This window comes from Sus scrofa, chromosome 5 (genome assembly GCF_054392235.1).
Source record: "Sus scrofa isolate SSC_HxYL_T2T_F1_AM1 chromosome 5, Sscrofa_HxYL_maternal_Yorkshire_Landrace_v2.0, whole genome shotgun sequence".
In the NCBI taxonomy this organism is placed as follows: Eukaryota; Metazoa; Chordata; class Mammalia; order Artiodactyla; family Suidae; genus Sus; species Sus scrofa.
Window position 1 is genome coordinate 9,509,689 of NC_139387.1, and position 26,441 is coordinate 9,536,129.

The following is a 26,441-nucleotide window of genomic DNA, read 5'->3' on the forward strand; positions in this document are numbered from 1 at the left end:
GCGGGGCGGCGTGCCGCGAGTTGGGAGTTCTCGGCGCGCCGCGGGCGGCGGGAGCTCGGGCTCCCGGGCGAGCCGGGGACGCGGCAGAGGCGGGGGCCTGGGTCCGAGACCGCGGGGGCCGCACCGAGAGTGGGAGGCAGAGAGAGAGAGAGGCAGAGGCAGGGACCCGGAGCGAGACAGAGACGCTCAGGGGAGAGAGGGCAGAGGCAGAGGAAGGCAGCGGACAGACCGGGAGGGCGACGGAGACGAAGACAGGGGCCCGCGGGGAGAGTCGGAGAGACCCAGGCGGGCAGGAGAGACTGCGAGAGACCGAGAGCCGAGGGGGCCGGCGGGGGCGGGGGCGGCAGAGCCCGGGCCGGCCGGCTTCGGGGGTCTCGGGGCCGGAGGCGAGCGCAGCGGGCCAGGGAGCGGAGCGCAGGGCGGGGGACAGCGCCGAGGGACAGCGAGAGAACCGTGGGGGCGGCGGAGAGAAGGCGGCGGGGGCGGGGGGCTCCAGCGCCATGGGTCCCCGGACCCCCGCGCTCTGAGCCCCGGCCCGGGGCCCGACGATGCTGAAGCTGAGGCGGCGCCGAGGGCGCGGCGCGGGGCAGCGCTGAAAGTTGGGCGGCCGGCGGGGAGCGGCGCGGGACGGCCCGGAGGCCGGGACACCGGGGGACCGACGGACAGACCCACAGGCAGCGGGGGAGGGGGGCGGGGCCGGCCGCCGAGTTCGCGGGGAAGGGGCGCCGGGACTCCCCGCTCCCGGCCCGGGACGCTGCCCGCCCGACTGCGCCGTGGGATGTAGCGGCCTCTCGCCGCCTCCCGGAGACTCGTCGGACCCTGCGCCCCGCGGTAAGCCCGGCCGGCGCTCGCCGCTGGCGCTGTCCGTCCGTCTGTCCCGCCGCGTGCGTGTGTATGTGTGTGTGTCCCGGGGCCTGGCGGCTCGGGCCCCGCCCGCTCGGCACCTTATCCCCTGACCCGGGCTTCGGCCGCCGGGCGCGCGTTCAGCGCGATCAGGCGACTTCCCCGGAGCCGAGGAGCTCTGTCCTCTGTCCGTCGTCGTCTCAGGAGCGTCAAGGTCTGGGTTTCTGCCAGGAGGGGGGGTAGAGGTGAGTGCAAAGGGCCTGGACCTCTTGCCCCGGCCGTGACCTTTCCCTGCCTCCACCCACCCCCAGTTGTCACACTGGGTTGGAGGAGTTTCAAAGCAGATGACTTGTGGCAAAGGGGGGGGGGGGTCTCCTATCCACCTCCCCAACTGCAGCCTGTTTGCAAAATGGCCCTGACAGAACAAAATCCCTCTTCTCACGTTTTGAGCACCTGCTTTGGGCCCTGAGACCCTAGAGAGGGTGGACAGGGATGGATGAAGCAGTTCAGGCTTCCCAGCGGTGGCGACAGGCCACAGAGGGAGGCCAGAGTGCCTTCCCTCCCTAGACGGAGAGCACCAGGAAAGAGAGGTCTGGATGGAGTAGGGAAACTTCCCTGCAACCGTGCCCAGTGTCCCCTGACCAGCATCTACATGGCACTTGTGTTTCCAGAGCCCAGGCTCTAAGATGGGGAGAGGGTGCAGGGGGGTGGTGGGGGTGGGCGAGAGACAGGTGGAGGGCTGCCTGGCATAGTTAGCAGGCGGGGGCCTCCGGAGCAGGAGGATGCCAAGAAGCAGGTTGAGGGAACAGAGAGCTGAGGGAGGGAGGCCTAAGGGCCACACATGCAAGGTCCAGAGAGGAGCCAGACCTGTGTGTGTGTGCGTGTGCGTGTGCGTGTGTGTGTGTGTGTGTGTGTAGAATGTCTATTCTGTTTCTCCCCCACATCCAGTCTTGTGACCTCCATGGCTTTGGGACTTTTGAGAGCTGTTGGCAGGACTTTGGGGGCCTGAGAGCCAAACTGTGGTCCTGGCGTGGCCTGGGATGAGGGGACAACATGTGGAAGGGGGCACTGGGCTCAGGGCTGCCGTGCGGTGTGGCAGGAGCAAAGGCGGTTGGCTGTTGAGCTGACCTATAGCCAAATCGGAGTCTGGAGGGCTGAACCTAGAACATTCTACTTGGTTCTCTCCTGGGGGATGGGCTCTTCCTGGGGTTTTCCCCACTGGGCAGTGGGCCTTGGGTAGCCCCCATTTGGGCTCCTAGAAGTCTGCTCAGCTGGCAGAGGGGCCAGCACCACGGGCAAGCCGCTCTCCTCCCTGGCCCTCAACTTCCACATCTGTGGAATGAGGACAGCAGTCAGTCCCCTGTCCCACTGACCTCCAAGGGAGGGGGGGCTGGGCTCGAGGGAGCCGAGGGCTGTCTACAGGCTGGGAAAGTGCAGAGCAAATGGAAGTAAAGACTCATTTTACCTCTGGGAAGAGGCATAGCTAACGGGGAGGGGGAACGTGGCCTGAACTAGAGGACTGACCAAGAAGGGCAGTGTCCGGCATCCGAGGAGGGGGACCTGGGGCTGGGGACCTCTTCCTCAGGAACCTTTGGGTGTACCCTGGAAAGGGAAGCTCCTCTCTCCTGCAAGTATTGGAGTGACTGGGACTAGACAGGGCTGGCCTTGAATTTCTCCTGGGTGACCTTGGGCAGCTGGCCGGACCTCTCTGGGCCTCGGTTTCTTCACCTGGGAAGTGGGGATGACGGCACTGACTTCTTTGGGTTGCTGAGTGATTCGCAGACTAGGTCAGGTCTCTGGAAGCAGCTGACACAAGTCTGGAGCATAGTAGGTTCTTACCTGACATTTGCAGAGCAGAGAATGAAGGAGCCCTAGGAGATACGGTGAAAGGATTTCTTAGCTTAGGATGGAAGAGGGAAGGGGAGGAGGAACAGTGTAGGCTTACAGGGCGGGCTGGTTCTTAATGTGGATCTGGGGGAGGCGGGGGCGTGTGCCGAGGGGGGTGTGAGGAGGAGGGGGGCCCTCTGCGGGGACCACTGAGTCACGAGGACATGGAAGCGACATGACAACCAGCAACATGGTAACCAGGAGACTCGCGGCGGTGGGAAATGGAGCTGGAGCGGTGTGCTGGGGGGGGGCAGCCCTGGCAGCCCTGGGCCTGGAGGGTCCGGGGACCAGCCAGGCTGGCCTCTCAGAGTGAGGAGGGGAGGCCCGGAGGCCAGGTGGGCCAGGGAGGAGGTGGGGCCCGGAGTCGAATCGGGGAGGCGTCTTGGGGTCTGCTGGGCAGGGGGCCTTCTCCTGCACCTCCCCAGGCTCCTCGCTCCTCTCCTCCACATCTCCACTTTTCATGCCTCTCCCCCTAGGATGCCAAATTTGGCTCACGCAATCTGTCGTCTCTCTTCTGAGATTGGCACCGGGACCAAAGCCGAGCGCATTACATCACCGCCGCTCCCCCTGCACGAGGAGAGAAGGAGAGGGAGGGACAGAGGGCTGGGGGCAAGCGGCCAACCCTCAACTTTCTTTCCTGTCTTCCTGCTCACTCTTCTCCCTCCGTCCCGGGTATCAGGGGCTCCTGGGAGCAGCCAGGCAGGGCCGAGAGGCCGTTGAGAGCTCTAATCTTGGAGATCTCCGGGCAGGGCAGGAGGTCAGACTGTGTTTCTGTCCCCTTGGCGAGGTGAGGCCCGGGAGGCAGGGAGCCTGAGTTCAGGACCCCAGTCTGCGGTGGCTTGGCTCTGTGACCTTGGGCAGCCCCCCCAGCCCCCACCCTGTGCAGAGTCTACAGCTGTATCCAGAACGGTTGGCCATTCAAGATCTCGGTGACTCTCCTGAGAAAAGATGCCCTTGAGTCCTGCTGCTCTCCTGGGCACAGAGAAGGAGTCCTGAATTGCGAATAGCTCTCTGTGGCCTTGAACAAGTGACTTTCCCTGTTTCTACCTCCATCTCCTCACCTGTAAAATGGGGATGATAGAACCCTCAAAAGCAAGAAACGGGAGAGAGGTACTGGACGCAAAAGAGGGGTTCAGGGGGAAGAGACAGAGTCTCTGGCCTGAAACCAGACACTCGGGAGCCCCATGGGTCCCAGCATGCTGGGCTGGAGGTGAGGGGCCAGCCATCCCAGCCGCTGGCAGGACGGGGTGTCGATTCAAACCAGATTTGTCGCTAAACTGCTGGTCTGAGGCCCAGAGTTTACAGACGTGGAAACTGAGACCCAGAAAGGGAAGTGGATCCTCCACCCCCACCGCTAAGGTCACAGTGATGATCTGAGGGTGGAGGAAGCAGAGCTGGGTCCTAAACCCAGGCCTCCGGGATCCCAGCCCTGCCTGGAAGTAGGCAGAGACACAGGCAGATACACACCCCCTGCGGAGGATGCGGCCAGCCCGGCCAAGACCCGGAGTTTTGAGGGCCCAGTGCGCCCTTTGGCTCCCTCCCTTCTCCCTTCCTGCCCCCCAGCTGCCCCGTCTCCACCATCCCTGGCCGTTCATTCCACCCCTCATTTGGTCTATTTGAAGCGCTCCCTTTCAGGCTCATTTGAAAGCCAGTTTCAGGCAGTCCCAGTCAGAGACAGGCTGGAGTTGGGGTTCAGATGGAAGATGATCGCCCCTTCTAGAAGCTTCCCAGAACTGGAGGTAGAGAAAGACGGGGAGCATCTGTCGGATGTTTTATGAAAGAGTGAGCTCCTCCTGCCCAGAGCTCTTCAAGTAGAACCAGTTGAGTACCTGCCAGGGAGCCTGACCGGGTGACTCCCGCTTCATGGGTGAGATTGAGTGATATTCCCACCTCCCAGATCTCGAGAGTCTGTGATGTCTGGAGAGGAGCCGGGAGGCAGCCCCGGCACTTACTGGCTTCCCAGCAAGGAGGCTCACGTCGGCCCGCCAGGTCCTTGTCCGTCCTTCTCCTCCAACCCTCCCAGCAAGCCCACAATGTCGGACTGAGGTCCCCATATTACAGATGGGGGAGCCACGGCTCAGAGAGTCTCAGTGACTTGTCCAAGGTCACACAGCAGGGAAGTGGAGGAGCCTGGATTGGAGTCTGGGCCAGTCTGATTCTCCGAGGCTGTCCCTGGGACTTCCTTGAGGAAGGAGTGGAAACGTCCCTCCCCTGGGCTGGGGCTTTGGCAGGAGATGATGTGTCGCCCCCACAGCGTGACACCCCCTCAGAGATCCTCCAGGGGCTCCATTCTGAAGACATAGGAATAGACATGCGCCCAAGAGGAAAACGCATTTTACAAATGGGAAGACTGAGGCTCAGAGACAAAGAACGGCCTGCCTGAAGGTGCTGAAAGGGGCTAGAGAGTTAGACTGGGACCAGGGCTCTGTCGCCTTGCCCCCTCGGGGCCTTTGGGCTGATGGTGGAGTGAGCTTTGGGACAAGGGGTGCAGACTGCTGACCGGTTTGGCAGGTGGCAGGGGAGTGCTGGCTCGAGGCTAGGGCCGTGGGTGGGGGAGTCAGCCTTGGGAACCAGGAAAAGGGAACAGGAAGAGGAACCAGCAGGGACAGCAGGTCCACCTCTGTCCTCCCTGGTCCTGCCCCAGGGCCACCCACAGTTGTCACTCTCCTGTGAGGCCGGAGGAAACTGTAGGTGGGACCTATTTGGCAAAGAGAGGGTCTTGGAGCCAGCAGCCTTGGGCGTGGCTCCCTCTGTGACCTTGGGTCCGTTCATCACCCTCTCTGAGCGTGGTTTGCCCATCTGCGTGCCCAAGAATCTGTACTAAATCTTCTGTTCCCACGGAGTAGCTGCGGTTGCGCTGTCGTCTCAAGTGCTCCTCCCGTTCCCAGGAGGACCCTGGGCCCTGGGCGAGGGGCGGGCACGAATCCTGGGGGTTGGCATAACCTTTAAGCCTCCTCGGCGACTCAGCCCTCCTTGGGGTGCGGGGAGATCTCTGAGCAGAGCCCTTCTTCTCCTTTTCATCTTGATTTTTCTCCTGCTCCCTCTGCGCCTCGCTACGTGGGCTGATCGCTGCTCAAACTTTTAATTCAGATGGTAATTGAAATAATAATATGGGCTGAGGCCCCTCTGCTTGTGACGCTGCAGCTGGTGGAGCTCAGCTATGAATAGACCTTGAGTCACACACGAGCGCGCGCTCCTGCAGGCGCGCACCCGGGGCTGACGGGGTGGTGGGTGGGGTGCAGCCAGAGGGGCAGGGGAGCTCACGCTCCAGCCTGCACTGGGTCTCGCCCCCACCCCTATGCTCGAAGGCCTGGGCCGGCTCTGCCCCTGCAGCCGCCATCTGGTCCCTGTGTCACACCTGACTCGGGGCATCAGTGGTTCACTCGGCTCACAGAAGGGGAAACTGAGGTTCAGTGGAGGAGAGGCGCTGGCTCAACACAAATAGACTCAATTTGAACTGATGGATCTGGTCCTAAGATCATTGTTCCTTTTCAGGACACACAGGCCGGACAAGTGGGTGGAGGAAAGCTGGCTCGCCTGGGCATCCTCCTGCCTCACCTCCTCCCAGCACACACCCCCTCGAACTCACACACGCTCTGGCTCACTATCACACACACTTTCTCTCATGTGCTCACACTCATACACTCATACATGCAAGCTGCTTAGATGGATGGTGCTATTGCTTGCAGAGGGGCAAAGGTTTTCCCAGGGGTCCAGCTGCAGGAAGGGGACAAGGCCCCCATGCGCCAGGCTCTGTGCTGGGCTTTATATTCGTGATCTTGCTTAGTCCTGTGACAGGATTCACTCCCACTTTTCGGACCTGAAAACTGAGGCTCATTGAGAAGCAAGGGTTTGCCCTAGGTCTGACGGGGAGAAAGAGCCATATGTCCTTTGTCCTGCTGGGATGCACCCAGTTCCAGCCATTCTGGGCCCCTCCGTTTGGCCTTCTGTAAGAGGGAAGGTGCATCTCAGCAGCCGGGGCTCCCCTTCCTCTCCCTGGCCCCTTCCCCCACTCTGGCCTGCGGCTACCTGGCCAGTGGTTGACCAGCCCTACTGCCAGCAGCCAGAACATCTGGCCCATGAACCAGGGGAGGAGAGGTGCCTAAAAGGGGCACTGGCAGGTCAGGGAGAGGGGATACCTAAGAAAGGTGGTTCTTGGTGGTCTAGACCCCGGCTGGAGCTGTATAGGGAGTTGATGTTGTCACGGCAACCTATCAGCCAGCAGCTTGGGTCTAGGCCTGTTCTAGGTGGGCCCAGTGGGGGACCTCCAGAAGGGCAGAGGGGAGAGGCGGTGGGTCATGGGTGCAGTTGGGCAGAAACACCCCCAGGCCTTGAACGAAGGAGGAAACTCTCCCCACCTTTACCCTGCAGCCCTGTTCTGCTCCTGTGTCTGCCTTTTCTCCAGCACTCTGCTAGGAGAGGGAACAGCAGAGCCCAGAGACCACGGTGCTTTGCCCAAGATCACACAGCAATGGCAACAGAGCTGGGGCTGGACCAGGGCTCCTCCTAATTCCTCTGCCTTCCCCTCCCAGGGCTGTTGACACCCCCTGTCTCTCTCAGACACTCCCTGTGTCTCTGGAGGAATGGGCTGATCTTGGCCGCTCTTTCCTGGGAAAACCTCAGGTTGGAGAGAGGGAAGGGCCAGCACCCCCTTGTCACAGCGGGTGCAGCTGAGTGAGGAAGTTTGCCCAAGTCAGTCAGGCCTGCATCTGGATCCCACCTTAGCTATTCACTTATCCCAAGTGACATTACACCAGGTCACCCTCCCCCCGGGAACCTCTCTTTGCTCCTCTGTGACACAGGGACAACCTGTGGTGATGGGGAGGCAGGTGCCTGGCTTTTTCCTTTTGTTACCCCATCTGTTCTCGGAGCCCTACCCCGCCTAGCTCTACTTGGGCTGCTAGGGTGGACAGGGACCTTAGCTAGGGGGCCCCTAGGGAGAAGGGCGTCCTTGCACTGTGAGGGGCTGATCCCATTCTACTGATGGGGAGATTGAGGCCTGGGGAGGGGAATTGGCCCAGCCTGACCTCAGTGGCAGAATTGGCACCAAGTTTTACCGTCTGGCCTCTGGGACACCCCAGCGAAGTCTCCTCCCCACCCCACCCTACAGCTCCTCTCCAACCCCCTGCCCCAAACATCCTGTAGGTGCTTCTCTCCCACCGTGGGCCTAAGAAGAAGGGAGAGTGAAGGTGCCACTCAGCCTGAGCGACAGATGGAATGGGCCAGCAATTTGGAAACTCCGTGAAGCCACAGGGGGGAGGTGGCCGGCGCAGAGCTAGAGGGGGCCCTGGCTGTAGGTGATGTGGACGGGGACAGAAGGGGCTACACTCACTCTGACACATGGGCACCAGAGCCCCCACACCCTTTGGAGGGGCGATCACCATCTCCTGGGAAGCCCACATATGTCTCGAGGGTTCTGCTAACTGATGCACACTTCGGCCTTGGCTCTGCTCTCTGGGGCCCAAGGAATCTAGCCTGTCCCCCTCCAAGAGGGTGGTCAGCTTTCCCTGGCTTCCCTGAGGCGTCTCGCCCCCAGCCTCCGTCGTCCCAGCTGAGGCCTGTGAATGGGAAACGGGAGATCTGGGTTCAAATCCAGCTCCACCCTGGTGCAGCTGTGTGGCTTTGGGCAGACTTTTCACCTCTGAGCCTCTGCCCCCTGAACCATAGGGTGGCTTGTACCCCTGCATCTGAGAGTTAATGGGAAGGTCTCTTGAGCCTGTTGTTGACATGAGCTGCTGTGTCCTGACCACCCAGTGGCCACTCTGGGCAGACTTCCAGGTCCCTGGCCATCACTTTCAGATACTGCTTCTCTAGCTATGTTGAGTGTGAGCACCTGACCTCTGCTGAGCCCTCCAGACCCACTTGGGTGGGGGCAGGGCTGGCTGAGCACCAGCGCCAGGCCGTGCAGCTGCAGATCCTGAGGCCACCTGACCTTGGAAAGAGCCTCTCTCTGGCTGAGCTCCAGGGCCACCCCCCAGACATGGGGCAGAAGCTGGCACCAGGGACAGGAGGGAACCAAGCAGGGCAGAGAGCAGGCCTGGAGCTGGCTCGGGTCCCTAAGGTGACAGGCCAGGAGACAGAGAGGAGAACAGACAGACAGACAGTCGTGGGGAGGACCTACAGTCACTAGCTGCATTAATAGCATGGCAGAGCCCCGCCTCGCCACACTCTGGGGAACTGCCTGAGGAGGGGGTGAGCGCCGTGTCGTGGGAGATGTGCAAGCAACCGCTGAATGGCATCTGCAGTGGGTTCTAACACAGGGCCGGGGGAAGGGATTGGACCCCAGAACCCAGAGTCCCTGTTGTTTGGGCCACAGTACAGAGCTCCTGTGACCCTAAGGGCCACGGTTCCAAATATCCTCCCATGACCTTGAACAGCTCTCCCCACAGTTGTGCCCCTCAAAAGCCTGTGATCCAAGGACAGTCAGTTGCAACTTCAAGAGAAGCCCTAGATCCCATCTCAACCTATTCACAGCTCCTAGGCACCCTAAAGGTAGGTGTTTTTCAAATGGCGTGCAGGTCCTGACCCAGTAGTGGTTGTGAAACTGAGTTAGGGAGTCCACTGCCTTTAAAAAAAAAAAAAAAAAGAAAGAAAGAAATTAAAAAAAAATTCTAAGCACTTGTATGTAGTGAGCGTGGAGTGTTATTTTGTGATGCTCTTGTTTCAACTTTTAAAATATCTCCACTGTGTTATATAATGAGTAGCAGTATACAGTGTGCTTGTTTTTACTCCGGGTCTTGGCCAGAAAGTTTGAAAGCCCCTGCCCGGTATGGAAATCCCGGAGGCCTTGCTGATGGAGGCCTGTGAGCCCAGGTTCCTTTTCTCCAGGATGCTTGGTTCCTAAGAATACACATGCTGAGAATTGCAGGCTGCTTGCTCTTCGGTCCTCAGACCTCCCTTCTCTTACCCGGCAGCCCACTCTGCGCCTCCCCACAAACCATCCCATCCCCGGGGTGCTCGTCCTGCTCTCTGCCCAGCCCAGTCGGGCCCAGCTCTGCTTCAGCGCTGGCTCTCCTGGGTGCCCCGCATCTTCCCTGGGGCCTTCGGTGCAGCCCCTCTGGCTGGGAGCACCCTTTCTTCCTGTCCTCACACACTTAGAGCTCAGCAAGTGGGGTGATGTCTTACGCCTTTCTCTTCTCCCAGCATGCCGGTGGTGCACAATAAATGTTCGTTCATTCCACAACTGATAGAGCCTCTGAGGGAAGGCCGTGCGCTGTGCTGGGGACACAGGGGGCAGGAGAGCAGCTGCCGTGCCTGCTCAGCGTACCTTTAGGCTGATGGATGAAGGAAGGAATTAGTGAGGGGTCTCTGAGAGTCTGCGGCCTCCGGAGCCAACTGCCCGGGGGTCAGAGATGATGAGGGAGGGTGTGGCGCTTCGCCTGCGCACAGTAGGTGTTCTGATAGCGATTGTCCCTCTCTTTGGACACGGGGTGTCCCTCCCGCTGTCTCTGACCCTTCTGGGGCCTGTCTGCCCCCCTCTCCTGCTGGTCCTGCACGCAGCCCACCCAGCACTCCCCGCTCCTTGACCTCGACCTCCTCTTATGGGCCTAGGACTCTGGGCGTGAAGCAGGGACGCCCTGCATGGCCCCTCTGGGAGGACACCTGGGGGACACCAGGAGGAGCCGGTGCTCTGTGGGAGGGCGAGGCCCAGGCCCAAGGCCCCGGACGTCCTGCCTCCCTCCAGCGCCACAGAAGGTCTCGTTCTGGTCTCCGCCCAGAGGCCACCTCCACTGAGAGGTTCTCCCTGACTCTGGTGACAAAAATAGCTCCTCCCTGGTCACGTTCTGTCACATCACCCTGCTTAGGTCCTTCACGGGAATCATGACGGGCTGAAATTATCTTATGTCTTTGTCAGTTGTCAGCTGTTTATTGTGGCTGCATGTGCCGGGCACTGGGGTTCGGGGTGAAGCAGAGTCAAGGTCTCAGCCCTCAAGGAGACTGCCACTGAAATCGGTTCGGATGGGATTAATGCTGGCAGGAAGATCAGGACACAGACAGAGCGCGCCTGGGGGACCTCTTGGAGGAGGCGGCCTTTGAATCAAGACCTGAATGGTAGGAAGATGTGAGCAGAGGAGTCCTGGAGGATTTCATCCAGAAGGGGCAGCCCGTGTGAAGCCCCAGAGGGGCAAGCAGAACGGCCCGCGTGGCTGGGGGTCGGGGCGGGAGTGGAGAGGGTGGGAAGCAGACAGCTCCCAGCTGAGGAGGGATATGGGTTCTCAGCCCCAAGGGGCCTGGTCTGCACGGGGAGTGGAGGCAGGGAGCCTGCGTCCGGCGCCGATGTGGCGTGGAGCCGCAGGGAGGGCTCTGCAGGCTGGGTGGGCTGGCTGGGGAGCCAGGGGCAGGGTCCCAATCCCGAGGTTCACCTGTTGGGGAAGCTCCTGAACCCCAGCAGGGGTGAAGATAACAGCACCCACTTCCTGGGTGTCATGAGGGTCAAAGGAGTGGCCAGGGCTTGGCCCGAGTAAACACAAAATGTGGTGATTGTGCCATTTTTATGATGACGGGGTTGGAGGAGGGTGGAAGGAGGATGCCCAGGTGTGATGCCTGAGCGGTGCCCGGGAAGGTCACAGACTGAGGTGGGGGAGGCCGGGGAGGGGGCCTTCCGTCTCGCTCTGCTGGGTTTGCCATGCCTCTAAGAGGCTAAGCAGACGCTGGAGCAGGAGCCAAGGCGGCTGTCAGGAGGGCCACCGGGGCCGGGTGGTGTTTTAAGTCCAGGCTGAGCCTGGCACTGCATGGCTTCGGCATAGAGAGGCTGGAAGAGGGGCAACCTGGAGAGGGCCCCCCAGGCCTGGAGGGCTCCAGGAGGGAGGCAAGGGCGAGCCAGCGGCCCCCATCAGAACTGCTGGGAGGACTGCGGGCTCAGAGGAGCCCTGGAGGGGGCTGCGGAGAGAACGGGAGCCCATGGTAAGTCACCCCCTTCAGGAAAGGCTTTTACACGTCACGGTTCTTAACCCCCACCCTCCCCTGCGCCGTTCCTGGCTGCGACTTGCCTGTGAAGTGGGGCTTGTTCCTCCCCATCTTCCGAATGCCATTCAGAGAGGTTGAGACATCTTTCCACAGCCACCCGCCACCCGAAGTGTCCTCAGGCTTCCTTTTGAGGACCTCATGAACGCTAGGGCCCTTCTTGGGGAAAATGCACAAATGCACACACTAATTTTAAAACTTTCTATATGTCTTTTTTTTTTTTTTTTGTAGGTAATACATTTATATGGTTCTAAAATTAAAAAGACACAAACGGGAATACAGTGAGAATTCTTCCTCCCACCCCTTCCCCAGCCACCTGCTTCCCCTCCCCGGAGGCAGCCAATGTCACCGGTTTCCCGGGTCTCCATCCATAGACAAGCACAGACCGGCAAACGTGTGTCTATAAATTTCTTTTCTCTCCTTTTTTATACAAACAGTAGATACTATACTCAGTGTTCAACACCGTTGCCTTTTTTCACTTAAAAACCCATCTCGAGGACCCACACGGCTCCTCACCGGGCTCCCCCTCCTTTTCTCAGGGCTGCGGGGTGGGCCGCCGTGTTTGGGCAGCAGGCTGCTTTCAGGCTGGGCTGGGCACACCTGGCACCTGGCTGCTTGGTGCGTGACGGTCTGTGGGCCTAGGGCCAGAAGCCCACACAGGTGTCAGACAGCCCCATGGCTCTCCGAAGCCACCAGGGGTGGCCTCTGCTGAATTACCCTGGCGCTCGGGCACTGGGCTCTGACCCCTCTTCCCCACCACCGTCCTCCCTGCAGCTCTTCTTAGGTCCAGCCTGCGGGCCCAGCAGGGAATCCTGGGCGGGGGGGGGGGGGAGTGCGCATCAGCAGCCCCAGCCCCTGCAGTCTTGCTTGTTGAGAAACCAAGGATGAGGCAATGGAGGGGAGGGACTGGCAGCCACCTCCACGCCCACCCCTGGCCGGGGTGCCAGGATGGACTGTGCTGAAGTCACCTCTGCACCTGCCCCTGGCCCGCCACAGCCCCTACCCACCCCCAGCCCCTTGTCTTCTCTGCCCATGAGGCGTTTTCACCCTTTTTGGCTGGGAGGAGAGGGCTTCCAAGTGGGGAAGGGAGGTGGGCCGCTGGCCCAGGCGGCCTGGCTGGTCAGGGCCAGCTCGGCAGCTCTGCGACAGCTCCCTCTGCTCCTGGCCTCAGTGGCTCCGCTGTCCTCCCTCGGCCGCTTGGCCTCCCTCTGCTGCGCCCAGTGCTGCTCTAGGGCCGTCTTTCCTCCTCACCTGGCGTTCTTGCCTCATGATCTCATCCATTCTCACAACTTCCAGCGCCGTCCAGGCGTGCAGGATCTTCTGAGTCTGACCCTGCCCGATCCCGGGGGGTTGACATGCCATGGACTCCCCCTGTGGACATTCCAAGGCCACCACACACCAGGAACCGTCGCTCCTTAAACCTGGTCCCCTCCCAGCCTCTTACCGCTCCTTAGTCCTGACACCCCTCTTCCCAACCCCTACCCAGTCCACCGCCGCACCCCGGGACCCTTTGTCCAGAATGTGTCCCCAAACTGTTGACCTCTCTCGGGCCGCACTGCCCCCACCCTGGCAGCTCCACGCCACCATCATCGCCCGGCTGGGTAGCAGCAGCCCGCTTGCTGGCCTCCAGTGTCTGCTGTGCCCTGCACATCTCATCCCAGCGCGACCAGACCAGGGCAGGGGGCCGCTGGGGCCGCACTGAGGGCGTCTTATTTCTGAAGGTGGATGGTGGATACAAAAGGATTTAGTATATTACTGCTTACTCCTCTGTGTCATAAAGATGTGACGTGAAAGTTTAAAAGATCAAACCAGGCGATGTGTGACCACCTGCCAGTTTCCCATGGCCAGGAGGATGAAAGCCACCACCCTGCCCACGCCCACCTCGGGGCCTCAACTGGGCAACTTCCTCTCTTGCTCCCTTCACTCTTGCTGTCTGGCCTTGCTGCAGATTCTCCGACACCAACTCTTTCTGGAATGTTCTACACCCACCTTTCACACAGACACACAATTCCCTGATTGTCTTGGTTCCCACTTACTACTCAGGTCTCAGTTTAAATGTCATTTTCTGTAAGAGGCCTTCGGGGACCCCCATCAAACTTGAGCCCCTTGTCTTCTCTCTCCCATCACACTCATCCTTCGAGCAGCTCATCACAGCTTATGGCTGCCGCCTGTGCAAGTGCTTGTTAAGTGGACAGCATCTGTCCCAGCTGAGGCCTAAGCCAGTGAGTCCACGGCTCTGCCAGACCTGCAGCAAGTGTGTAGTAGTAATTGAGTGAGTGACTTTGGAGGAAGAGCGCACAGCAGAGCAGGCTGATAGAAGTCACGGCACGGCAGTGGGGGCTTGAGTCCTGCCACCAGTCAGGGAGCTGAGGTGGTTCTGGAAAAGAGAAGCCTTCGGGGATCTGCCCTTGCCCTCAGATTCCTGAAGGCAGGAAGGCAAAGGTGTTTGGGGGACCTCTTGGTGGCCATTAGAAGGGGCTCCTTTTGGGGGCCAGGCCTCGGCAGTGCAGCAAAGGGCACACCTGCAGGTGGGAGCAGTGGCCCTTGGGTCCTCCAGCCCCCAGCACCTGCCATTGGGCTGTAAGCAGGACTTCCTGGGACTTTTGCTTTCTTGACCTGCTCGTGGGCTGGCTGAGTGGTTGGGAGGGAGAGGTGGGATGCAGAGCTGGAGGGATGAACCAGTTCACCCCACACCCCTCAGAGCCCCTCTGGAGCCCAGTGTTGCCCGTGTGTCTGGCTCTGTGGACCTGAAATCAGGGACCCAGGTCCTGCCTCCAATTTGCCCTATGACAATTTTTCCTCCCAAGAGGACTGGCTGGACCCAACCTGGCCCCTAGGAGGGTGTGATAAATGTTTGATGTGAAGAAAGTTTGATGTGATAGTGTTTTCTCTGAGGCAGAAGAGCAGAGAGTCTAAGGAATGTGCTCAACTTCTTGGTTCTAAATCCTGGTTCCACTCCTCACGAGCTGTGTGGTCTTGGGCAAGTTGCTGAACCTCTCTGTGCCTTGGTTTTCTTACTTCTAAGGTAGGGATGAAAATGGAAACGTCCTCTGAGGTCATGGTGAGGATGGCAGGAATTGATCAGCGTAAAGCACTCAGAGCCCACGCAGAGCAAGTGCGTACTAAACACTCTGTGTGGCTTTTGCAATGTCACACCGTTGGCCAGCGGGGGAGGGGCCGCGTGCGGTGGGATTTCAGGGCCCCGAAGAAGGTGTGGGGGAGGAACAGAGTTTGTTGAGCACCCCCCTGTGTGGTCTGCACTTTTCTGGCAGTTGATAATCTGCATCTGGCCCTCGAGACCACCCGGCAAGGTAGGCATTTCTCTCTTTCTCTGCACACGAACACCCAGAGGTTCTGAGGTCCAGGACCCTGCAGGACCGAGCCCACTCCCGCCCAGCTCTGTGGAGTCTGAGGCCCCTGCTCTTACTCACCTGCTCCCTAGTGCTGGTGCAGGAGGAAATGTTGGACAGGTGTGTGATGGGTGCGGGGAGGGCTCTGAGGCACGATATCTGAAATCCAGGGGAGGGGGCCGAGGGAAGACCACTTCCCGACCACCTGCTCTGCCGCTGGGCACCCGATGTGCACGAGCCCCATTTTCTTCTCACTACAGTCTTTGGGGTAAGGAATACTGTTAGCCCCACCTAAGGATGAGCAGCTCAGGGACCAGAGAGGTTAAGTAACTTGCCCAAGGTCACACAGTCAGAAAGTGGTACAGGGACTCCAGAGTCAGAGTCACTGCACTGGGAGGGGCAAGATGTGAGCTCTCGAGATGCATCAAGAGAGGGCAGTTAGACCTCCCAGGGTCTAGGAGCAGGACAGGGGCCAGCAGAGGGCCCTGGGCAGGAGGGGACACCCTCATGGCTAGATCTGGCCTCAGCTCCCTCTTACTCTTTGAGAAGCACGACTCAGCTGCCCACATGTGAGCCCTTTTTCTCCAAATCCCTGTGTGTTCCAGTTGAAAGGACCCAAACCAAGCAGTCCAGGCTTGAGAGGCCGTGGCCGGAGCTGGAGTGGGGCAGGCCCTGTGCTCCTCACACGCCGGGAAACGGGGCAGTGGTGTTAGTCCTTCCACTTCTCCCAGGGAAGTCCCCCCCTGCACACCTCGGTCCGGCCCCACCCCGCCCCCACCGCCCTGTGGGTGCCCCCTCTGGTGCAAGAGTCCGCTTCCCCTCCAAGCCCGAGAGGGGCTCCGGGGTGGGTGGGGCTGATCAGGCTGAGCAACACCCACTGGATCACCTGCCTGATTTCAGACTGTGCTGGGCCCTTGTTTCATTACAACTTCCCAACTCTCCCGCCAGAGAGCATTGAGGGCCCCCACTTTGCAGATGGAGAGAAGGAGGGCCTGGCTGGCGTGGTTAGTGGGGTGGGGGGCAGGACTTGAAGCCGGTTCCCTGCCCCCCGGGGCCACTGTTTTTACATCATCCTCTTCAGCAGCAGCAGCAGCAGCAGCATCTCCTCTCTTTTGCATTTTACCTGCAATGCCCTCTTGAACCCTCAGCCATTGTTTCTATTACGTAGTAGTTATCACGTTCTGCTCAACCATGGCCTGGTGAGGTTGGTACTGTTGGCAGCATCTCCATTTTGCAGATGAGGAAACTGAGGTCCACAGAGGGTCTGTTAGGAGATTGACAGAGATGAGCCTGAGAACCAGGCCTTGCCACCCCAAACATGATGCTTTAAGCAGCTCATTATTTTCATAAAGTTGAAAAGAAGCCGAGTGGTGCAGACAGACAGTGAGACCCAAGGGGATTCGGGGTACCAGGGCTGGCAGCTGGCCGTGTGGCCCCGGAAGGCTTTGAAGAAAAGTAGGGGCTCAGGCTGAGTCTGGAGGGCTGGGGAGAGGCATGAGGGGGTCCAGATTGAGCAGGGCATTCTGGGAGGTGAAGGGAAGACCAGAGGCTGGGGACCAGGGTGAGCCGGGCCTGGAGCCAGCCAAGCCTGAGTCGGAATCCTGATTTTGCCACATCTGCTGTGTGAACCCCATCCTCATCCCTGCTCCGCCACCCCCACCCCCCGCCTGTGATTCTTCAGCTGGGAAGAGAAATAATAACCCTGCTTGTTGCTGTGGTAGGTGCTTAATAAATACTTGTTAAATTAACAAAGAGCTGCAGTGATGCTTCAGCGAGAGAGAGCAGGGAGCGCTTGGCATAGAGCTGGCATTTTCAGAGTGTTTTCTCTGAGGGCGGCCACCGGGAGGGATGACGGGTTCACCTGGGCCCCCACGGCTGACCTGTGTGACCTTGGGCAAGTCACTTCACCTCCCCTGTTGTCCCAGCCAACATCGATGAGATGCTTAAAGTCCTGCAGGTGGGCTAAGGTCTCCCTGCGTGTGGGCTTCTGCCCCCTTCCTCCCTCCCTCCTGCCATCTAGGGCCTGAGCCTGCTCACTCGGGTCTCAGGACCCACTGCTACTGCTGTTTGGAGCCAGAGGGCCTGTGTGATGCACGTGCAAACGCCACCATGTCTCCCACAAGCCATGAAGGTGCTCGTGGGGAGATTTGCGTGCAGAGCCTCCCCAGGCTGCTGAGGCTGCTGGGCTGCTGCAACTTCATTGGCTTTTTCTTTGCAAAGGGAGCTGTGAGCAAGGAGGGGGCATTTGGTGTCATAAAATCATAGGGAAAACCTAAGAGGACATAGGAGCAGGTGGTCCTCCTGCCTCTCCAGAACCCCTGGCAGGCAGGGTCCAGCCCTCCCTAACTCCTCAGGAAGGGGCAGGACAGCGATGGTGCCCGCCACCTGACAGCCCTGTGGTCACCTTCACTGTTTCCCTGAGGCCCAGGTGTCCTTTGCCAGCTGCTGACTCACGTGCCACAGCCCTGCTCTCAGCCTCAACTTCCCCTAGTCCAGAGTCTAGATATTCACAGCACAGCGAAACTGAAAACAAAAGTTGGTAACTTGCACAGCGTTATCATTTCCTCACTTTACCAAGAAAGGATGTTACCTTTAAAAAAAAGCAGCCAGCATCTCCCATCCCCAAAATTCCCCAGAGAAAGAAAGTTCACCACGAAAGGAGTTGCAGGATGCACTCCTAGAATAAAGGACAGCAACAGGAGGAAGCGCCCAGGTGGGGAAGCAGAGGGATTTGTCCCAGGCCCCCAAGCCAGACAGCCAGAGGGCCGCCATCCGAGAAACCGCCTCCCCAGCAGGTGTCACGGCTCACATTCAGTGCAAGCGGATTAGACCAGCTCCCTGCCTCGCGGAAAAGTAAGCTTAATTGTAGCCATGACACAGGCACCTGAACAGCCAGGGCGCTCTTGCACGCTCGCTCTAGCTTAATAAAACATCTCTGTTCGGAGGAGGATGGTACCCAGCTGTCAATGTGTGGCCTCTCTCCTGTGATCTGTGTCCCCTTCTCTTTCACACTTTTCTCTTGGGCCCTTGGGCCTTCGCCAGGAAGCTCCATGTGACAAATTAGGGACAGAAAAGCTGGGCGTCTCCTGGGGATTGTGACCCACAGGCACATGCCAGGCTTCACCCTCCTCACTTTGTGTGATCAGCCTCAAGCGGGTGCCAGCAGCTGGGCCTCCCGCTCCTGCCGTGGTGATGGAGTGATGGTGAGCAGGTCACTGTGGACGAGGGGCGGGGTCCGCACCAGCCCGGGGTCTTCAGGGAGACGCCTCTCACGGGGTGACAGGTCCAGGGGAACACCTGCGCCTGGAGGCAGCTTTCCCAACAGGTGGGGAAATGAGCTGCAGTGTGGGTGCTTGTGGGGATGGGGGACAGCAGCCCTTATGACAAAAAAAAGTCCCTGGTCCCTACACTGTCCCCTCTGCTTCTACCCTGCAAACCTGAGGTTGGTGGGCCCAGGGCCTGCCCAGCGGGGCTGCTGCCCTCTCTCCTGGCCCTAAACCCTACCCCAGTCCTCTCCAGGGAGGAACCGCCTCTCCCCAGAAGCATCTTGACCTTCTCCAGGGAGCAGAAGTGAGGAGACTGGCTCAGCCCCCCCCCCCCCCGCCTTCCTGCTCTGGGACCCTTAGCAAGTTCATCCTGGCTCTGAGCATCCTTGGCCTCGGATGTAAAATGAGAGTCTGGAAATCAGTGATCTCGAAACCCTTCCTTCCAGCTCTGGTTCCTCCGTGGTGCTAATGGAGGCATTTGAGATGGGGAGACAGAGCAGAGAGGGACATATTTATCGAGGGAAGACCTTCCTGGAAACAATGTATGGCCTAGACGTTGTGCTTGGCCCCCAAGCCCCTCGGGGCTACCACCTGGAGCCCTGGCTGTTGGGATTCTAGGGGAGGGAGCAGAGAGGGTCTGGGACGACCAGCTAAAATCATGACCTCTTAAGAATCATTACCGCTTAGGTTTTCCGACTGATGGGTCTCATTGGTCCCATTTGCCAGATGAGGAAACTGAGGTTCCGAACAGTCAAGTCACTTGCCCAAGTTACATAGTGGATCCGGGACTTCAATCCAGGACTGTGGGATCCAGGGAACTCCTTCTAAGGTGGGGAGGAAGAAGAATCCAGAGTCGGGGTGGGGTGACCGCGGGGGAGGCGGTGGGGGCAGGGTTCACTCTCCCTGGGCTGAGAGAGGGAGTTTCTCCCGGGAAGAGGCAGCTCTGAAGCTGTTGATCTCTAAATTACAGCGTTGGCGCGCACCGGTTGCTGCGGCAACCGAGTTGTCCTGAACCGGGGAAGTGTATAAACATTGCCACAGATGCACAATTAGATCAGGAAGAAGAATAGAACAGAAAATAGAAACTTCCAGCCTTATATAATTCTGGGCCAAAACGTTACTAGGAACCCGGGCCCGTGCCCAACCTCGGCCCTGCCAGCCGGGCAGCACCAGTTCTCTCCTGGAGCCCCAGTGGAAGGGAGGGGTGAAGGGGGCCCTGCCCACCATGGGCCCAGCTGGCATGGCCCACCACCAGGTAGGGTGAGAGGCCACCTCCACTGAAACAGCTGCGGATGCTGACAGGCAAATCCTGCCTCTCACCAGCCTATCCTGCTCCTTGGAAGCGGAAAGGCAGGAGGGCACCTGGCTTTAACAGAGCACCTCCCATCTCCTGGGGTCCTGCGAGGTGGGATTTTGATCCCCATTTTACAGATGAGGAAACTGAGGCTCAGTGAGTTAAAATAAGTTATCCGAGGATATAAAGCTACATGATGGGGCGTCTGCCTCCGCTACTCCAGGTCTCCACACCATGAACTATTCGATATTGACAGCACCTGGGGCTGAAGTTAGCCATGCCTGGATTTGGACTCACTTACCACCTGCGATATGGAAATAGGGGTGCCTATCCGGGAGCCCAAGCTCAGGGCTCCCCTTAACTCTGTCTTGAACACCACATTGGAGCCTTCCCCCACCACTGCTCCCAACAAGTCTGGGGTCAGGACAGGAACTGAGCTGGGGCCATGGGTCCCAGCCCTGCCCAACAGAACCTTCTCCCATGATGAAGTGCCCTATATCTGCTCTGACCAGCTCGGCAGCCACCAGCCACATGTGGCCCCTGGGGAACTGAAGTGAACATTTTATTTCATGTTAACTAAGTGTAAGAGCCACAGGGGGCCAGTGGCTGCTGAGTTGGACTGCACAGGAGAATGTCCACCCCCGAGAGACCCAAGAGGGCAGAGGCTGGACCCAGGGAGATGAGCAGGGGCCCAGAGCATTCATGACTCCCTCTGTTCAGGGCAAGTGGGACAAATGTTGGGAGGACGATGCCGAGATGGGCATCAGGAAGCCTCCAGAACATCGGAACATCAAGCAAAGGAGACCCGGTTGTGCACCGGGAGTTGGGGAGGGAGGACGTGAGAGGCTGAGACTAGGACCTGGATCCTGGTGGCCTCAGCTTCTGGTCCAGCAGCCCTCAATCCTGGAGCTGGGCTGGCCGTGGAGGCACCGGCTCAGGCCCCTGCACTCCCTCCCTGTCGGCAGGACCGCCTTAACTTTCCCAGCCTTGCGTCCTGGTCCAGGCTCTTCCCCTCCTGAGCATCTTTGGGTGGGTGTCTTGCCGCCCTGAGCTGGGTTCCCCGGGTCCTAGGAGAGCCGCCCCCCAGCAGAGGCCACCACTCCCGGCATCTCACGTGTCTGGCTTCTCCCCCCCCAGGCCCTGCGTCTTCCCAGGTGAGCACGCCGGCTTCAGGACATGCACGGGCACAGCCGCAACGGGCAGGCCCACGTGCCCCGGCGGAAACGCCGCAACCGCTTCGTCAAGAAGAACGGCCAATGCAACGTCTACTTCGCCAACCTGAGCAACAAGTCGCAGCGCTACATGGCGGACATCTTCACCACCTGCGTGGACACGCGCTGGCGCTACATGCTCATGATCTTTTCCGCGGCCTTCCTCGTCTCCTGGCTCTTTTTCGGCCTCCTGTTCTGGTGCATCGCCTTCTTCCACGGTGACCTGGAGGCCGGCCCGGCAGGGGCCACGACGGGGTCCCCGGCGGGAGGCGGCGGCGGCGGCGGGGCGGCCCCGGCGGCCCCCAAGCCCTGCATCATGCATGTGAACGGCTTCCTGGGCGCCTTCCTGTTCTCGGTGGAGACGCAGACGACCATCGGCTACGGCTTCCGGTGCGTGACGGAGGAGTGCCCGCTGGCCGTCATCGCCGTCGTGGTCCAGTCCATCGTGGGCTGCGTCATCGACTCCTTCATGATTGGCACCATCATGGCCAAGATGGCCCGGCCCAAGAAGCGGGCGCAGACGCTGCTGTTCAGCCACCACGCGGTCATCTCCGTGCGCGACGGCAAGCTCTGCCTCATGTGGCGCGTGGGCAACCTGCGCAAGAGCCACATCGTGGAGGCCCACGTGCGGGCCCAGCTCATCAAGCCCTACATGACCCAGGAGGGGGAGTACCTGCCGCTGGACCAGCGGGACCTCAACGTGGGCTACGACATCGGCCTGGACCGCATCTTCCTGGTGTCGCCCATCATCATCGTCCACGAGATCGATGAGGACAGCCCCCTGTACGGCATGGGCAAGGAGGAGCTGGAGTCCGAGGACTTTGAGATCGTGGTCATCCTGGAGGGCATGGTGGAGGCCACTGCCATGACCACCCAGGCCCGCAGCTCCTACCTGGCCAGCGAGATCCTGTGGGGTCACCGCTTTGAGCCCGTGGTCTTCGAGGAGAAGAGCCACTACAAGGTGGACTACTCGCGCTTCCACAAGACCTACGAGGTGGCCGGCACGCCCTGCTGCTCCGCCCGGGAGCTGCAGGAGAGCAAGATCACCGTGCTGCCCGCCCCGCCGCCCCCGCCAAGTGCCTTCTGCTACGAGAACGAGCTGGCCCTCATGAGCCAGGAGGAAGAGGAGATGGAGGAGGAGGCCGCGGCCGCTGCCGCCGTGGCCGCGGGCCTGGGCCTGGAGGCGGGCTCCAAGGAGGAGGCGGGCATCATCCGGATGCTGGAGTTTGGCAGCCACCTGGATCTGGAGCGCATGCAAGCCACCCTCCCGCTGGACAACATCTCCTACCGCAGGGAGTCTGCCATCTGACCTCCAGGCCCGCCCTCGTCGCTCCCCACAAGAGCCTCTGCCGGGGTGGGATCCCAGGACCCCCCGCACACTCAGGACAGAGCTCACCCTGGCTCCGCGGACCTTCTGGAGGGAAGTGGGGGGCTTCGGAAACTGGGGGACCCCTTCTTACTGGCTCCAGAACCCAAGCCTGGGAACGGCCCAGGCTGCCCTCAGTCTGGGCAGCCCAGGTTGCCCAGCGCCCACCCACTGGTGACTCAGGGACCCCAGGCCCACCCCCCTCTTCCCACCGACCCTTCGAGGACATTCACCCTTTGCTCTCAGAACCTTGGGGAAGGCGGCTGGACTGTTGGGGGGGGTGGGCATCTTGGGGTTCTGGGGGGGCCGGTGGTTAGCTTGGGGGGCGGGAGGGGGGTGCGTTTCTTCTGCATGACTGTGGAGTCTGTTGCTCATGACTTTCTTTTGTAAATATCCATAAAGGGAGAGATGGAGGCACCAAACCCACCTTCTGCCATTTGTACCTGCAGGACGAGTTGTCCCTCGCTGTGCATCCCTCCCCCTCCCCACCCGTCAGGCCAGCCCCTTCCCCTGCCCAGCTGGCTGGCGGCTGGGGCCCCTCAGAGCCAGCTGTCCTAGCTCCTGGATAGCGCTGGGTTTGGGTGCAGGAGTGGGACACCCGGGAGTAGGAGGAGGGCCCTCCCTCCCTGTGGTCCCTCTGGGCCCCCAAGCCGAGCCCAGACTGACAATGGCGTTTGTAACTATATATTTTTAATAAAGTATATGGTCCATTAGGGCTAGGCTGGTTGAAGATGGAGGATTGGGAAGAAGAGACAGGGAAAGAGGGAGAGGGAGAGAACAATGAGACGTACGTGTGTGTGTGTGTGTGTGTGTGGAATGTATCTGCATATTGTGCATATGTGTGTATGGAGTGTGTGTGGTATTTGTGTATATATACATATGTGTATATATGTGTATGTGTGTATATATATATGCGTGTGTGTGTGTGTGTGCCCCTATCTGAGAGACTGACCCTTGGAGGGAACTTTATCTCCTCTTGCTAGTCCCCTTCTTGGGAGCCAGTGGGAAGGATCCTAAGTGGGCATAAGAGGTTTGAGTGGGTTGGAGGCAGCACTGCTATGAACTAGCTGTGTGGCTCTCAGAAAATTGCCCATCAGCTCTTGGCATCAGTTTCACCATCTGTAGAATGGGATGCACCACACATCCTTCCTAAGGAATGTCAGCCAACCCTTGATAATTGGGGAGAAGCGAGAAGGTCCTGCTTAGTTTATACCCCGCCCCCCAAACACTCACACATCTGCCTGGACTCATGAACTTGGCTGCAGGACACTGAGGTGTGAGGGGCTCTGGAGGCCAGCTGTGTAACCTTGTCATACATAGCTGGACTTGGCCTCTGCCTCACTGTAGGACTTCGGGTGAGTCCCTTCCCTTCTCTGGGCTTCGGTGAGCCTATGCAGTGTACAAGCCACTGTAAATTTAAACAGTGCTTTATTCGTTCTAAGACTCTGTGGGCGGGCTGGGTGGCTCCTTGTCTGGTTTCTCTGGGCTCACCCCGGCAGCCCTGCAAGCAGGAACGTTGGCTGGGCCATAAGGTCCAGGAGGGCCCTCATGTGTTGGGCAGTAGGTCCTGCTGTTGGCCGCAGGGGGCCTCAGTTCTCCATCAGTGGCCTCTCCTCCTCCAAGAAGCTACACCAAATTCCTTTACGGCATCTTAGGGCAATAGCTTAAGAGGGTGAAAGCAGAAGTTGCAAGGTCTCTTGAGCCTGGCCTTGAGCTTGTATAACATCACTTCCATTGCATTGGACAATCCAGGGTGTGATTCAAAGGGTGGGAAATTAAACTCCGCCTCTTGGGAGCGTGGTCAACTCCCATCGCAAAGGTTTACACACCAGGTGGAACTGGGCCAGACTTGCTAGTCTATTACAGAAACTTTGCGTTTAAGGGTTCCTTCCAGCTCTAAGTCTATTGTACATGCCAACTGTGTACCCAACATTCGGGCAATAAGGAAGCAGCAGGCACCCTCCCTGTTCCCTGGAATCTTCCATGCAATCATGCCAGCTATCTCAGGAAAACTGCGGGGAACCAGCAGGTCAGCTCACCTGCTGAGGAGCTGGGAAGTGCTGTTGGCTGCTTTGTGAATGACCACATTTCATCAGCACTGGCAACGCTCGGCCATTTGGGCAAATCATTGTGCATGTCACATGCCTTAACAGTTTAACAGGAGAACCTGAGGCCTCTTTCCTGGAGAAAGGGGTCCAGGTTCCCAACAACGCATCACAAGTTCTCTCATTTGCATCACACCTTTCAAGGGCTTTGGGACGAGGATTTGGTTTCAGAGAGGAAACGGAGGCCCAGAGAACCGAGGGACTGACCTGAAGCAAGGTGAGGGTGGTCAGAAGCCCCAGTCCAGGCTTCCCTTCAAGGGCCCGTAGGGGCCACTCGGCCAGACAAAAGTGCAGCTGCTCACCTGCCCATGCCCGTGGGCCTGGTGCCCTTCTCTCAGGTGGGAGCATCCCAGGTCTCACTCCCCACCCCAGTGACCGTCCCACCATCCAGCCCTGGGAGGACCACCCTGGATCTCATCCTCTCCTCCCTGCTGCGTCTCAGCCCTGCTTGGTGCCCTGAGCAGCCAGCTGTAACCAAGGAGGACCTCAGACTCAGCATCTGGGACTGGGAACACTCTTAGGGCCGCCCAGCCCCCCACTGGCAAGGGCAAGGGGGGAGCTGTAGGTATGGGTGGGCCTCCTGGCCTGAGTGACACGGGGGCACTTCCAGATCCCTCCCAAACATCTTCATTGTCACCGTCTTGTCACTTGCTCAGACGCTTGTGACACATGTGACAGTGGCTCCTTAAGGAGGGCCCATCTCTTGGTTTACATGTGAGTGTGACCCAGGGTAGGTAAGTTTTGACAAGGGCCGAAGCAAAGGCTTCCTGGGGTGTCCAAGTGGAGGGCGCTGGGGATGGGCATGGGGTGGGGGCCCCAGGGGCATGAGCCCGGAGCCCAGACGTGAGCACCAGTGGAGGGCAGGCTCCAAGGCTGCAAAGCCCTGCTGCTGTGCTCTGCGCTGACTCACCTTCCCTCTCCCACCTGCTCCCTTCAGAGCCTCCCACCCGCCTTCCCCGCCCCTGCACCCAGGCAGGCAGCTCCTCTGATCTCTCACTGCACTTGGGCTCCAGGCGGCACTGAAATAGGGGGGATCGCTGACTCTGGGGGTGTAAGAACCTTAGCGATCATGAGCTTAGAGTCACAGAAGAGACCTTGAAGGAGCTGCCAAGCCTTCCCTCATGGCCTCCCCATCTCCCCTGCGGGGCCAGGAAGGAGAGGCCCTGTCCTGTCCCCTTTCCACCCTCCTTGTCACAGCCCCAGGGTGGGGTAGGTGGCAGGGAGAGAAGGAAGGGGTGTCAGGGGGTGTATGAGGGTGTGGGCTCACCAAGCTGACAGCCAGCCCATCCCATCCCAACTAAAACCCCACCTTTCGGGCCTAATTCTTGTAGGTTCATCTTTTTTTCTTTTTTTAGGGCCGCACCTGCGGCACATGGAAGTTCCCAGGCAAGGGGTCAAATCAGAGCTGCAGCTACTTGCCTACACCCACAGCCACAGCAACACCAGATCTGAGCCACATCTGTGACCTATGCTGTAACTTGTGGCAACACTGGATCCTTAACCCACTGAGCGAGGCCAGGAATGGAACCCGCCTCCTCATGGATACTAGTGGGGTTCTTAACTCGCTGAGCCATGTGGGAACTACTTGAGGGTTCATCTTTGCTTCGTTCCCACCAGCTTCTGAAAAACTCTTTTTCCTTATGAACTCAAATTACCTAAAAAGAGAAAAGGGAGTTCACTGGTGGCTCAGGGGTTAAGAATCTAGTGTTGTCACTGCTGTGGCTTGAGTTGCTGCTGTGGCACTGGTCCCTGGCCCGGAAACTTTCACATGCCAGGGACGTGGCCAAAAAGAAGAAGCCAAAGAGAGAAGAACCTAGAAGGCATTCAACTCAGCTGTTTCACCTCCTCACATCCTCGCCTTTGTTAGACCTTAGTGAGATCACGTGGCTATATGATCCCAGCCCTTCCCTCCTGGATCTGGCTGTTCTCATCATAGATTTTTCTGGTAGTTATTTTTCTTGGTTTTGCTGGATTCTACACATTTTCCATTTGTAATAACAATATAATGTTTCTAAAAATCATAGCGCTCAATAGGCCAAGCCGTCATGTACGGTGGGGAAACTGAGGCCTAGAAGGAAATAGCCTTGAACCCTGCTCTCCTGGATCCCAGTCCCGTGCCTTCTCACTACGCCAACTACACAACTGATGGGGCCCA

At 59.3% G+C, this 26,441-nt stretch overlaps 1 protein-coding gene across 4 annotated transcripts; it reads left to right on the plus strand.

Moving 5' to 3' along the window:
- Positions 1-23: 23 nt before the first annotated feature.
- KCNJ4 (potassium inwardly rectifying channel subfamily J member 4) lies at positions 24-22,894 on the plus strand. Of its 4 annotated transcripts, XM_021091490.2 has the most exons (3): positions 24-831; positions 10,586-10,782; positions 20,742-22,894. In XM_021091490.2, exon 3 carries the CDS (start codon positions 20,781-20,783, stop codon positions 22,122-22,124), a length of 1,344 nt encoding a protein of 447 aa, XP_020947149.1. In that variant the 5' UTR covers positions 24-831; positions 10,586-10,782; positions 20,742-20,780; the 3' UTR covers positions 22,125-22,894. The 4 variants fall into 4 exon arrangements, with proteins under 4 accessions (XP_020947149.1, XP_003126071.1, XP_084811420.1 ...); XM_003126023.7 differs by lacking the exon at positions 10,586-10,782; XM_084955294.1 differs by lacking the exons at positions 24-831; positions 10,586-10,782 and adding an exon at positions 1,001-1,088.
- Positions 22,895-26,441: the final 3,547 nt, after the last annotated feature.

What these genes read in the sequence shown, in the direction of transcription:
- KCNJ4 (XM_021091490.2), top strand. Translation starts at nt 20,781, where the DNA reads ATGCACGGGCACAGCCGCAACGGGCAGGCCCACGTGCCCCGGCGGAAA.